The sequence below is a fragment of the Musca autumnalis genome, unplaced genomic scaffold (genome assembly GCF_047663935.1).
Source record: "Musca autumnalis isolate F117 unplaced genomic scaffold, ASM4766393v1 scaffold_4, whole genome shotgun sequence".
Taxonomy (NCBI): domain Eukaryota; kingdom Metazoa; phylum Arthropoda; class Insecta; order Diptera; family Muscidae; genus Musca; species Musca autumnalis.
In genome coordinates, this window is record NW_027411977.1 from 224,275,406 (window position 1) to 224,289,083 (window position 13,678).

The 13,678-nt window shown below is 32.2% G+C and overlaps 1 protein-coding gene across 1 annotated transcript; it reads left to right on the forward strand.

Moving 5' to 3' along the window:
- Nucleotides 1-8,681: 8,681 nt before the first annotated feature.
- Nucleotides 8,682-9,851, forward strand: LOC141403262 (uncharacterized). The gene has a single exon (XM_073985448.1). It carries the CDS (start codon nt 8,682-8,684, stop codon nt 9,849-9,851), a length of 1,170 nt encoding a protein of 389 aa, XP_073841549.1.
- The last annotated feature ends 3,827 nt before the right edge of the window (nt 9,852-13,678 follow it).

Consider the following 13,678-nt stretch of genomic DNA (forward strand, 5'->3'; position numbering starts at 1 on the left):
TATTATCTTTAGCTTCAAGGAGGCTAAAGCCTGTCAAACTTTCAATAGCCGTTGACATGTTTTAACCTTAATGAGGTTGAAGGTCGTAAATTATGTGTTAATGGTATGCAGGTGTTCAAAAAAGGATGGGGTGGGGGAATGCAGGTGTTCATTGGTATTGAATGTGGGTAGTGACCTTTTGATTATCCCCCAACCACTTGTTTGCATATCGTTATAATAGCGCGAATAAATGATGTTAGTCTTTTTGTGTGATCGTCAATGTGAATGTTTTTTGTGTCCTTTTTGTTTGTCCCTTGTCTTTATCCCTTGTAAGTGACACTTGTTCGCATTTTCCATGGGAAAATTTGTAGAAGGATCTTTTTGTTTGGTGGTCGGCGTTTTCTTTGTTATCAGGACAAATCTTTGTCCCTTGTAATTGGTACTTGTGCGCATTTTCCATCGTAATGTTGTTGAAGATTGAAAAGTGAATTTTTTTTACCTTTTTTATGATCGTGTCATGCAGTGTGTCCTTTCTTGTATGTTGTTGTTGTTGCGTTGCTACTGTGGGACCGTCCTTGTGTGTTGTTGTTGTTGTGTGTGTTTAATATATCGCACTGTTTGTCTTTTCGTGTATGTTGTTGTTGTAGTTTTTTAGATGTGTACCCTTTTTTGTATGTTTATTATGTTTTGCTTCCTAGTGTCATGCTGTGCAACCTACCTTTTTTTGATTTTTTGTATTGTAACTAATGCGAACAAATATTTTAACACTTGCCCTTTTTACTAGTCAATATAATTTCCTAACGTTGTGAAATACATGGACACTTGAATCTTGTGTCGGTGGTCAGTAGAAATGTGATTGACCTTTTTTTATCATGATTACATGCGGTGGCGTTTATAAATTGGGCTAGATGTTTCCTTTGATCCCTAGCCGTAGGAGAATTTCGGAAATTTGCGATTGTGTTTGGTCAACCCATTTACTTTGAAGTTGCGTTGTGATCATATTTTGATCCATAACCGCTTTATATATGTTGGTTATCTAAATATGTCTTATCTTTAATTTTTACAAAAATATATTTTGAATGTATTGATTTACCGTTATACATGTTATTCCTGATATTTTGGTTTTGACCTGCATTAGTTGGGCTGAATTTCTTAGGATTTTTTGAAAAGGATAATTATATAAAAGATGAACTTGGCTTGAAAACTATATTCAGTTTCAAAAAATCCATCAAAGGATTAAAAGTGAAAATAATTTTCAATTTAAAAAAAAAATAACGAAATAATGCATTCAAAAAATAATGATTTTGATATGGACTCTGATTTTGAAATGGAGTGCATTAAAGCAGTTGAGGAAGTAGAATTGGAGCTGGAGGAGGAAGCAGCATGTGTTGAAGCTGTGAATAATTTTGAGGCCGATTTAGAGTTTGAGAGGGTAGCTAACTATGCCATAGAAGAACTGGGTCAAGACATGGAGGATTTTGATATGGATGACATGGAAAATTACTCTGACGAAAATGTGGAGACTGAGTCAACAACGTTGGACGAGGAAGAATATGACATTGATGTCATAAGGCTGAGTCTACCAGAGAGAGCTGAAATAATATCCGTTGAGGATGTTATAATAATAACTGAAGAATTTCTGCACGAAATGGAGTATATTATAAGTAGTAATATATTAGAATTAATTAGAATACTTGATAACTCTGAAAATACAATAGAAAATATAAATTTAAGAGTACTTTTAAGAGAATTTTTAAATCTTTTAAATAAAAACAAAAATTAAAAATAAAAACATTTTCTTTTATTTATTGAGTATTACTGAGGGAAGAAGGGAGGGGTGCTTGGAGAAACATCAATATTTAAAATAAATTCAATAAATAAAGAACTAAATAACAAAAAACAAAAAAAAATCTTTTATTTTGGGGGTTCGTAAGCGATTGGTGGGTATGAAGGGAGGGAGTGGTATCTTTCCTACTACAAATAGTATATGTAAATTCAACAAATCAAAACCAAAGAATAAAATTAAAACATGTTTCTTTTATTCATGTGATGCTAAAGAGGGGAGGAGTGATTAGGAGAGAAGGGTGAAAAAAGAGAAAAAATATAAACATGACTCATATTTTTTATATAAATAGGGGAATAATCTAATATAAAAGCTAGTTTAGAAAAAAGTGTGAAAGCAGCGATGTCTAATTCCAATTTAATTGATTTGTTCAACTCCTTTAACCATAAAAGAATAATAAGGATAAAGGACTTGGTGGAAAAACAGGATTATTTAATCAGCGAAGCATACAAAACCATGACCAAATATGGAGAAAGAATTGTTTTAAAATTAGAAGATGGAATACTATACCTACCCGAAAAGTTTATGTCACTTGGAGATGAACATGTTCGAGAATTGGGTTCTGGTGGATATTGCATAACAAAGTTACCATTGCGAAATGAAAGTGAAAACACCATGTACAAATTGGAATTAAAACAATTAGAGCAAACTAAATATTTTTATCCTACATATTAAGCATTTTTATTTTTATAAATAATAAAGAAATATTTTTCAAGTAAAACTTTCATTGTTTTTATTTTATTAGAAACATAAACTTCATAAAATAGTTTGTAAGTAGAGCTCATACTAGAAAGATGTCTCGTCTTAACAGAGAAGATGCACGCGTGAAATCTTTTAATAATTGGCCATTGCCGTATCCAGATACAAAAACCATGGCTGCGGTGGGACTTTTTTATACCGGAGTAGCAGATGTAACCAGATGTTATTTTTGTAAAGTTGATATTCATCGTTGGGAGCAAACAGATTGTCCAGTAGCAGAACATTTACGTTTGTCATACCAGTGTCCCTTAATGAGAAGGCGTATCACCAACAATATTCCCATTGAACCTAAAGTTTTAGATTTGTTACTTCCTGAATTTTCTCAAGATGTTTGTCGTAGTAAAACTGTGAATCCCATTGCGACAATTTTTATGCTGTGTTTTACATTTATTACCTGCAATTCCATAAATAAAATTTTTAAAAAATAAAACAATTGTTTTTTATTTATAATTATTTATTTATTTCATCATATATGATTTCACTAATATTTTGCCAGTTTTGTTCAATAAATACAAAGATTTTAAATAGATTATTTAAAGCACATCTAAACCTAAAGTCTCTATGTATAGAACAGTTAGTATAATAATTTTGGAAATCATTTAAACGCATTTTAGATTCTAAATTTATAACATAGGAATTGATATATTTTTCTAAAAATATTTTCTTGGCTCGCCCAACAACAAAAATATATTTGTAATCCTTCAGTGGAGTGAGAATATCCTCAACTGCATTGTAGTCTTCATTTCCATCGTTCCAATCTAAGCCATTTATGTGTTTCTTACAATAACAATTTGTGTTCCTTGCTCTTCCTGTAAGTTCTTTTTCGTTGAAAGGTTGACGGAACAAAAAATAATTTGGAAAAACAGATGCACCACATATATATGCCAGCTCCTTTATGAATATACTCTTATAATTTCCATGAAGGTATTGAAAATCAACCAATGCAATTTGGGTTCTATCAATTTCGTACATCATCTTGGACGCTTAAAATTCGACTGGATGGAGTTTATGCGTTACATCTCAAATTTATTGTCCACGCTTACTTATCTCAATCAAAAATTTTAAACAAAGGTGTCCACAATTGTACGTGGAAAATTGATCTCTTTTATAATTATATGTTAGGTTTGTACCCAAATAGTCAATCACTTCCAAAGGTGGTTGAAGATTCCCAAAACTATCATAATATTCAATATTATTATTATTTTTATAATATGCCACCCAATGTGTGCCAGATCCACTGTTGTCATCTAAATTTATAATGCCGCATTCTTTGCGATAGGGGTTTTTAGGTAATGTATTCCGCATAAACACACCCCTAAAGTGAGGTATATATTTTTTTCCAAAATCATAAATATGTATATTAGTTAGTGGACCTTTGGGTAGCTGGTTTATCAGTTTTTTGGAGTATCATTCACATAAATACCATAACCTTTTTTGTATGGTTTTAAGTAGAGTCCTTTACCCATTGCTATGGCTTCAACTGTTCTGTTGTGCCTAGTTTGCTCGTCCAATTGTTGTTTTGCTTTTTTAGCATTTATAACCGCATTAGCAACTGCTGAACTACCCGATGCTAATGCACCCAATGCTCCTAGCCCAGTTAGAATCGGTATAAGCGGAAGAAATCCACCTGTTTTAGGAACTCTAATTACTCTTGGTATGACTACCTTTGACTTCTTTCCTCGGAATGTTTTTTGAATTTCTTTCTTTGCTATTTTAACAGCAGCATTAATATCAGTTGGCTTTGTACTTTTTAGAGCTGTTGTAGCATTTCTAACAGCATTTTTAAAAATCTTTTGACCTGCACTTTCTTTAAGGTTTTTATTTTTCAACCCCATACCAAGTTTTGTTTTAGCCTTCATGGCGTTTGTAACGAGATATGCGCTCAGTTTTTCACCAAAGCTGCTATCTTTTGCTTTCACTCTTTCCCAAGCTCTCTCAGCCAATTCACGATCAGCAATATGTCTTTGTTTAATATCTTTGTTTTGTTCATAAGCAATATCATGCGTCCTGCATGCAGCATCCAATGGATTTATTCCTTTATCTCCCCTTTCCAATCGTTTGGCAAGTTTTGTTCCAGGTCCACAGAATTGGTAGCCAGGTAGATGAAGTTCCACGGGTAAAGAGTTTATTATCTTATTTACAAGTCCTTTTCCTCTAACAGCTTTCTTCTTAATAACGTTCTTTTTATTATAAACATACATTTTTATACTTTTTCGCTAGCACTAAACAAAGAAAAATAAAAGATTGAAATAAATATTCATTGTTTATAGAATTATTCGTTAGTCGTGAAAATGCGATTAATTAAACAACACGCTAAAATTTCTGTACAAAATGTTGATTTTATACAAAAGAAAACCTCCAGACATAGTACTTTACTACCAGACACTATACGCGCCTTAATTGTGGGACCCTCAAATTGCGGAAAGACTAATGTAATGCTTAGCTTGATAGAGAGCCCTAATGGATTAAAATTTGAAAATATCTATATTTACTCAAAATCTCTATATCAGCCAAAGTATGAATATCTAAAGAAATTAATCTCATCTGTAAAGGGGATGGGATTGTATACATTCGCCAACAATGATGATGTAGTACAACCTGAAGAAATAAAATCAAATTCAATTATGATATTCGACGATGTTGCTTGCGATAAACAAAATAATATCAAAATCTACTTCAGTATGGGGCGTCATAAGAATGTTGACTCATTTTATTTATGTCAAACATACACACGCATCCCAAAACACTTGCTACGTGATAATGCGAATATGATTATAATGTTTAAACAAGATGATTTAAACTTAAAACACATATATAATGATCATGTGGGATGCGACATGAGCTTTGAAACTTTTAAAGAAATATGTCATGAATGTTGGATTGATAAGTATGGATTTCTTACTATAAGCAAAGATGATGAAATTACCACTGGAAGATATAGGAAAGGCTTTGATATATTTATACAACCTTAATTAAGCTTAAAACGTCTCTAATCTACATAAATTTAATTAGTATAGCCGTAACCATGGAAGAAGAAATATTGAAGCGTCTTGTTCAATCTCGAAAGATTTTGAAGAGAAAGTTTCAAAGCATAAAATTGGGAGAGCAAACCAAGACTAATGAATTGAAGAACACATTTAAACCTATAACAGCACCAATAAACAAACTACTAAAGTTTACAACTGAAAATGTTGATAAAATGATAAATCCTAAGAAGGAATATGTTGAGACATATAAAGATCCAGATTTCACTAGTACTCCTAAAAAGAAGTTTAAAGAAGCGGCTAACATAACAGAGGATATGGAGTATAAAAAATATGACACAAATGATGAATCATTTTATTCAGAAAATAGTGACAATGATGATGACGTAAATCTCTCTCAACTACACAAAAATGACATACTGGATACTGTATATGGTCCACACAAAGATCTTAACGGCGAATGGAAGTTTGGGAATAAACCACTTAAAGTCACTAATGAAAAAATCTACATTGGAAATCAAACTTGGGCATTTACACCAGGATTATACGAACTCCTCTTTTACCAAAAGCCTTCAAATTATGATAAATCAGAATTGGATATATATAAGAAAATTTTACTAGAATCAAGCGCACACAAAGTTGGATACAATCCTAACGACCGAATAAAATCGAATAGAGGATATAAATATACCCAAATTATTAAGAATTTAATGAGTGACACTCACAGCGGCAAAGGTTTAATGAGCCTAAATCCAGTGAAACCCAACTATATATACTGGGATGACCCCAATGAATTGGTAGATCGATTAAAACTGTTGATGGCATCACAACAAGCTGGAAACAACAATCATACCAATGAGATTGCTTCCATTATCGAAGAACTGCGAGAGAGAGATTTAATATATTGAATAATCAAAACAAAACGATGACAGTTGATAAGTTTGGACATCATTATAACCATACCTTTACCTCACTGGCATTAAAGGGAAATGTTTCGAGACTGCTGGGAATCAATATTGATAACGATAATAATCTTGATGTTCAAAATAGGAAGATTAAGAACGTAGCTCCCCCATCGGAAGGAACGGATGCAGTCAACCAATCATACATACATTCGCAAATCAAACACCTACAAGACATAATAACTAAAAACGTATTTGATGAATGCGTCAGTCTAAGAGAAGAAATATCACAACTGAAACGAACACAAAAAGAAATCTTTGACGTCTTATCTCAACCTCCATTCAACTCAATTGCATTAATATATCCCAACAAACCAGAATAATGGAAAAGCGAGGTATAGTTGACGAACTTCACTCTCAAGCACGAAGAAAATTCAATAGACGAAGGGTTATCACAAAAGGAATCGATGATCTATGGCAAGCGGATTTAGTAGAAATGGGAAGCTATTCCAAAATAAATAAAGGTTACAGGTTTATGCTTACAGTTATTGATACATTTTCTAAATATGCATGGGGTGAAGCACTTAAATCAAAAAATGCTACTGATGTTTATACAGCATTTGAAAAAATCTTAAAGGCTGGAAGGATTCCTAAGAATTTACAAACTGATGATGGGAAAGAATTTTTCAACAAAGAATTTGGAAGACTGATGGAAAAATATTCCATAAATCATTACTCGACATATAGCACAATGAAAGCATCTATTGTGGAACGCTTTAATAGAACCTTAAAAGGAATGATGTGGAAGGAGTTTAGTTTCAACGGCAGTTATCAATGGATTACTTTTTATAAGAATTTAATTGAGAAGTATAATGAAACACCGCATCGAACAATAAAAATGGCACCTATTCAAGTTAATTCAACAAACGAGAAAACAGTGCTTAGCACAGCATACAATCATATAAAGATTTTTAAGAAACCAAATCTTCGTGTGGGTGATTATGTGCGCATTAGCAAATACAAGCATCAATTTGAAAAGGGGTATACACCAAACTGGACTACAGAAATATTTAAAATCAGAGATATAAGAATAACGAACCCTACAACATATTTACTAGAAGATTATGAAGGAAATCCGATAGAAGGGTGTTTCTATAGAGAAGAACTTTTACACACAAAATATCCAAATACATATATGGTTGAGAAAATACTAAAATCTAAAGACGATAAAGTATATGTTAAATGGTTGGGATTCACAAACCAACATAATTCCTGGATCGATAAGAAAAATGTATTGTAACATAAAAGTATCATGTTTATTTCATAAATAAAAAATATATAACCATATGCATAATTGTGTTTTCATTTATTTTGGAAAAGAGTCTCACAATGACAAGAACATTTACTTTGACCGGTAAAACTCCAATTTTACGCTCAAATTTTTCACCTCCTATCGAATTGGGAGATGATGAATATGAATGTTGTTTAATTGATTTTCAATCATACAACTCAATACCCAACGTGGATAATGATAATAATTTATTTCATATTGGTGATAGTATAATACAAATACCTGTTGGATCTTATGAATTACAAGATATTGCTCAATATTTGGAATCAGAATATAAATCTATGCAGATAAATAAATCTATAGAAATTAGAGCAAACAATAACACATTACAAATAGAGATAACATCCTCCCACGAACCCATATATTTTAATAAGGAAAAATCCATAGCCAAGCTCTTTGGCTTCAGTGAGCAAATTTTGGAACCAAGGAAAAAACACATTTCTAACCTTCCAGTAAATATTTTTAAAGTTAATACCATTCAGATACATTGCAACATTGTAACTGGATCATTTATGAATAATTCACCAGCGCATATTCTACATGAGTTTGCTTTAGATGTGCCTCCAGGCTATAAATTAGCAGAACGACCCATGAATCTCATTTATTTGCCAGTAAACGTCAAAGAAATTAGTCATCTTGAAATATTAATACTAGATCAAGAAGGTCGTTTAATTAACTTTCGTGGAGAAGAAATTACACTTCGAATCCATATAAGATCGAGACAAGCATGATTATCTATAATAAATATAAATATAAACAAACCTCCAAAAACATTCATCAACAAGTTGTCAAACCATCAACACCTCCCTTAACTAAAGAAAGCATACAATTTTTGAAACTAATTAAATATAGAGTCAAGCAAAATGTCTGAAGTGCTCAACATAAACGAACGTCCATTCTCAGATGAGAATATCATAAAGAAAGACTATCATAGTTATGTTCCCTATATTCAATCATTTAAAAATAATGATGAAATACGCATAAGCATACAAAATCAAGACCTTTACATTTTACCATCCGAAAGTTATGTTTACATTGAAGGTTATTTACGAAATGTGGATGGAAACATTTCGGCGAATGCAAAACTGAGAAATAATTGTGTGGCATACATGTTTGATGAAATTCGTTATGAACTAAACGGAATTGAAATTGATCGTACACGATATCTTGGTACAACTACGAAAATTAAAAATTGGATTTCTCTAAGTGAATCTGAAAGTAAAGTTATGAGTAATGCTGGTTGGAATACAGATGCTGATGTTTCAGCCAATTCATTCAACTTTTGTGTACCATTAAATCGTTTGTTAGGCTTTGCAGAAGATTTTAATAAAGTAATTTGTAATAGCAAACACGATTTGATTCTTCTGAGGAGTTCAAATGACGCAAATGTGTGTTACTCAACCGATCAAAAGGAAGATATTCGTCTCACAATTACAAACATTGTGTGGAAAGTACAACATATTCATTTATCAGACGAAAGGAAGCTTAGTTTCATGAAGACGATTAATAATGGAAAAGCGTTACCCGTAGCATTTCGTAGTTGGGACTGCTACTTTAATCCTACTTTTGTTGGTGGAATACAACATAGCTGGAATGTCAAATTGTCTACAAATCATGAAAGACCCAGATATGTCGCCTTAATTTTTGAAAAGGATAACAAACTACAACATTGCGATCTTCAAAATATCAAAGTACACTTGAATTCTGAGACATATCCATATGACGATTTAAATCTAAAGTTTGATGACAATCGATATGCAGTACTATATGATATGTATGCCAGGTTTCAACAAACCTATTATATGAGAGAACCGCAACCGCTCTTAACCTATAAAAACTTCAAAGAAAATCCGATTGCTGTTATTGATATAAGCAATCAGAATGAGACCATAAAGAATGGACCAATTGATTTAAAAATTCAATTTGAAACCAATAAACAAATTCCCCCAAACACTTCAGCATACTGTCTTATTATACACGATCGTCTGGTGGAGTATGTACCTTTGACTGGTATCGTGCGAAAAGTAATTTAAGTAATTTTATACTTACATTGTTCACCATACACAAATGATTGAAATAAAATAATTTTATTTATTTGCGTATTTTATTTAATTTATTTCAACAACATTATAAAAGAAAAAATATACATTTTTGTTATTTTAAATAAAAGTTGTGTTTTATTTACAAATCTAATTTACAAAATCATTTTCATCTAAATGTAGAAATGGTGGTTGAAAATTACATAAATCTTGACAATCATACTCTACACTATTATTGTCTAAATAGCTTAACAATGCTAAGTTAGAGGTATTGTTTTCACTGCTATCGTTATTTACATGTTGAATATTTACATCCGTATTGGCATTGATTTTATAGTGGCCCCAAGCATATGTATGTACGCCATCTTCTCTAATATATCTTTTATCGTCTTGATAACTGAGACATACTTTAGTTATTTTATCGGTATATATATCATGTTTCCTAGACCTAAATGTATACATACTATCTTGATAGATTCTCTTATTATACAAGCAATCTCTGTATGTGTCAATAGTATACTTTTTTAAAACAGATTTTTTGACACCCTTTGATTTTTTTGTATCTTCTCTATCAGCTACTTTAATGGCATACATCTTTGGACGAAGACCTACAAATTCCATCATTATTCTTCCGCTATTTTCGTCCTTCATCATTCCTATTACTTTCTTATTAACGCATGGAATATTATACATGTTATTTACAGGAAAGTCTGATGTGTCAAATCTGCTTATTATATCTTCTTCAGTAGATTCTCGATATAGATTTCTTCCATTAAATGTTAATATTAGAGAATCCGTATCCATATAATTAACTGTGACGCTATCACCATATTTTACTTTTATGAAATTATAAAGGAAATCATACATAACATGTTTGGACAACTCTAAAATACAAAAACCTAGGTAGATGGGTTTATCATACTTTACTCGCATCCTATTCAGTTGTATAGCAACCATATCATCAGAAAAATGTGAAACGCTATGGAAGTTGGGTTTGGATATTAATTCTCTAGCACCCAACCTGTTTCCATAGGATTCCCAATGTGTACGTATTTCAACATTTATTCTTTTGTCGACATTTTCCATAGTCTTACCATATACAGCATTGTTCATAAATTTATAATAATCTTTTTCAAAAGCATTTGTAGCTTTTGCTCGAAGATCATTATTTTTCATAATATATTTCTCAAGCCACTTTGACTGGTTAAACTCTAAACAGGTATTGATCTTCTCAAGAATTAACCCATGATTCACACATTGTTGTAGCACTCTGTAATGGATGGTATAGGCCTTCTTGTCGGCTAAATCAGCAATCAATTTTTTGGTCTTGGATCCCCCAACACGTTTGTTCTCCGGACAGAAGGGTAAATCATTATGAAGATCATGTAGATATTGAGGGTAACTCAAATCTACATTCAAAATGTACCCTTTTGGAGAATTTTCAGGAATCGATAATATATCATTTATATCTCTAAATGTTTCTTTTATCTCTTCCTCTGTTAAAAATCTAAACCCGCTATGTGGTAGTGGATCTGTCATCGCCTTACCATACAAATTATTTACATCTAAGTAATATATATTCACCTCCGGTTTACTTGAGTCATAATTAGCCATTCCTTCACTATTGGCTATAGAGTGTCTCTTCGAACATTGAGTAAGTCCACCTCTAATAGCATTCTTACAGAAATTATACATATTAATGTCTGTAAAAAGTTCAAGCTCAATTTCTGTACATAGGAGCATAGCATCCCAAGAAAGTGAAGGTGCTGTAAAATATTGACAAGGATCTAGCTTATTGTTAATAAGCGATAAATCTCTAAAGTTTTCAAAAACGTCTGCCAGTAATAAAACGTCTGCTTTTAAATATAACTCCATGTAGTCTTTGAGAGTTTTACATTTAAAATGTGTCCAAACATCTTGTGCATGTTCATAGTCGTCTATCGAACATTCTGTATCTGTCAACTTGTTGAAAAACTCTTCCCTTGGAGGTAACTGTTGTTCAGCTAATGTTTCGAATGATGATATGTACTCGTAAGGAAAAACTCCTTTTCGAGTCATACGTTTAAAATCGTCGTCATTTGGAAATTCTGCTCTGGTGGCCTTAAATGCATTTTGCGGAAGGTTTTTGGCTAAAGCATCCAAACTTGTAGGCATGAATCTGAAACTATCCAAAAACCTCAACTCAAGCCTAGTCACCCTCTTCTTTTTCTCTGGGTTTTTAGAGTGTTTGGATTTAATTGTAGACCTTTTCGATTTTGTTTTAGACTTTTTTGTCTTGGAGTTTTCACTCATTTTAATTAAGAATGAGATGGAAACATATAATTCCTTATTTAATGGTAATACTTTAATACGTCCCTTAAAATGTCTTAATTCTTTAAACAGCAAATGACAGTCATATTTCGAAAAATTGTGAAATAAAATTGGTATAAATTTAGGGACTATATATTTAATATTACAGCTGCTATGTGCCGCACCACGATATTTTCCCGTTAAGTGGCAGTGATCCCTTACTCTGTCAGTACCTAATTCTTTTTTGCAGATATGACATACCCTACTCCTTGTAAACTCATTTTCTTCTTCCTGCGTTAAAGGTGTCATAGGTACAGTTTTAGACAAATAGTTATTGTATATAAATTTGCAATCCCTAATTAGGTTTTCTAAAAAGTTTCTTGCCGCATTGGGACCACTATACGAATAAAATTTACTTAATCTATCATCAAAACTACACTTAAGATAATAGCTGAAAGCACAAGGTACATGCTTCTTTTCAGTTACCGTTTTAGTATTGCTGCTCCCTGTTGTACAGTTCTCTAAAACACATTCGGCATCCGCATAAAATGCAAAAGGCAGCCGTTCTTGTTTATAATAATCCTTAAATTTGAGGATGTTGTTTCCCGGTTCAGGTACTTCGGATACTACGCCACCACACTCCTCCTTATGTTTTTCGCATACTGCTTTAACTGTGAAATGTTGTACACACCCATTGCAAAAATATACAGTACCTTTATGTTTTGTCAATTGCGATCGTATTAAACTGAAAGAAAAGAAATATAAATTTATTAGTTAGAAATGTTCATTAATTATATAATTATGCTGTATTACCGTGACAAATCCTTAATCCATATGTAATGGTATTTGTCTACCTCATGCAACAATATCAAATTGATGTGATGACATTTTTCTTTGCTTGTCAGGTAGTAAGGTCCAGCGATCTTTTTCTTATCGTATCCAAATACATTTACACTTATATTTTCATTGTTGGCTTCGAATATTTTGATGTTCTTTACAGCCATTGGGAAACTTAAACCTCTAAAATCTACAATTATTCCAGATTGAAGAGTGATAACTTCCAGCCTTACATTAATATTGTATGCTTCAGGATTCGTTTCATCCCCCATAGCCGGTTCACCCAATGCAGCCACCACAGCCAATTTAAAACAAAATTCATCGTTGTTCCTTATGTTTAGACATGCATTCTTTTTAGACAACGAATTTGGTGTCTTGATATATTGTGAACCACGTGTTATCTTCGCCTTATTTATATTTATATCAAGCTTTAATATTTTCGTCAAAGCCCAGCCTGAATCTCTTTCTTGAAATTCTGACATTTTGCTAAGTATATCATCCATGTGATTTACCAAAGCTTCATCAATTTCATCCCCTCCAGATAACAATGACATTTTGGAAATGTGACAAAATGTTTTTCGAGTTGTTGAAGGACCATCATCTTGGTTTCTATTTGTTGTAGTCTCATCTTCTTTTGTTGGCTTTACGTATTCACCTATAAGCTCTATATTAAATTTAATTGGGGTCTCATTAGA

Coding starts and splice junctions, on each gene's coding strand:
- LOC141403262 (XM_073985448.1), top strand. CDS start 8,682: ATGTCTGAAGTGCTCAACATAAACGAACGTCCATTCTCAGATGAGAAT.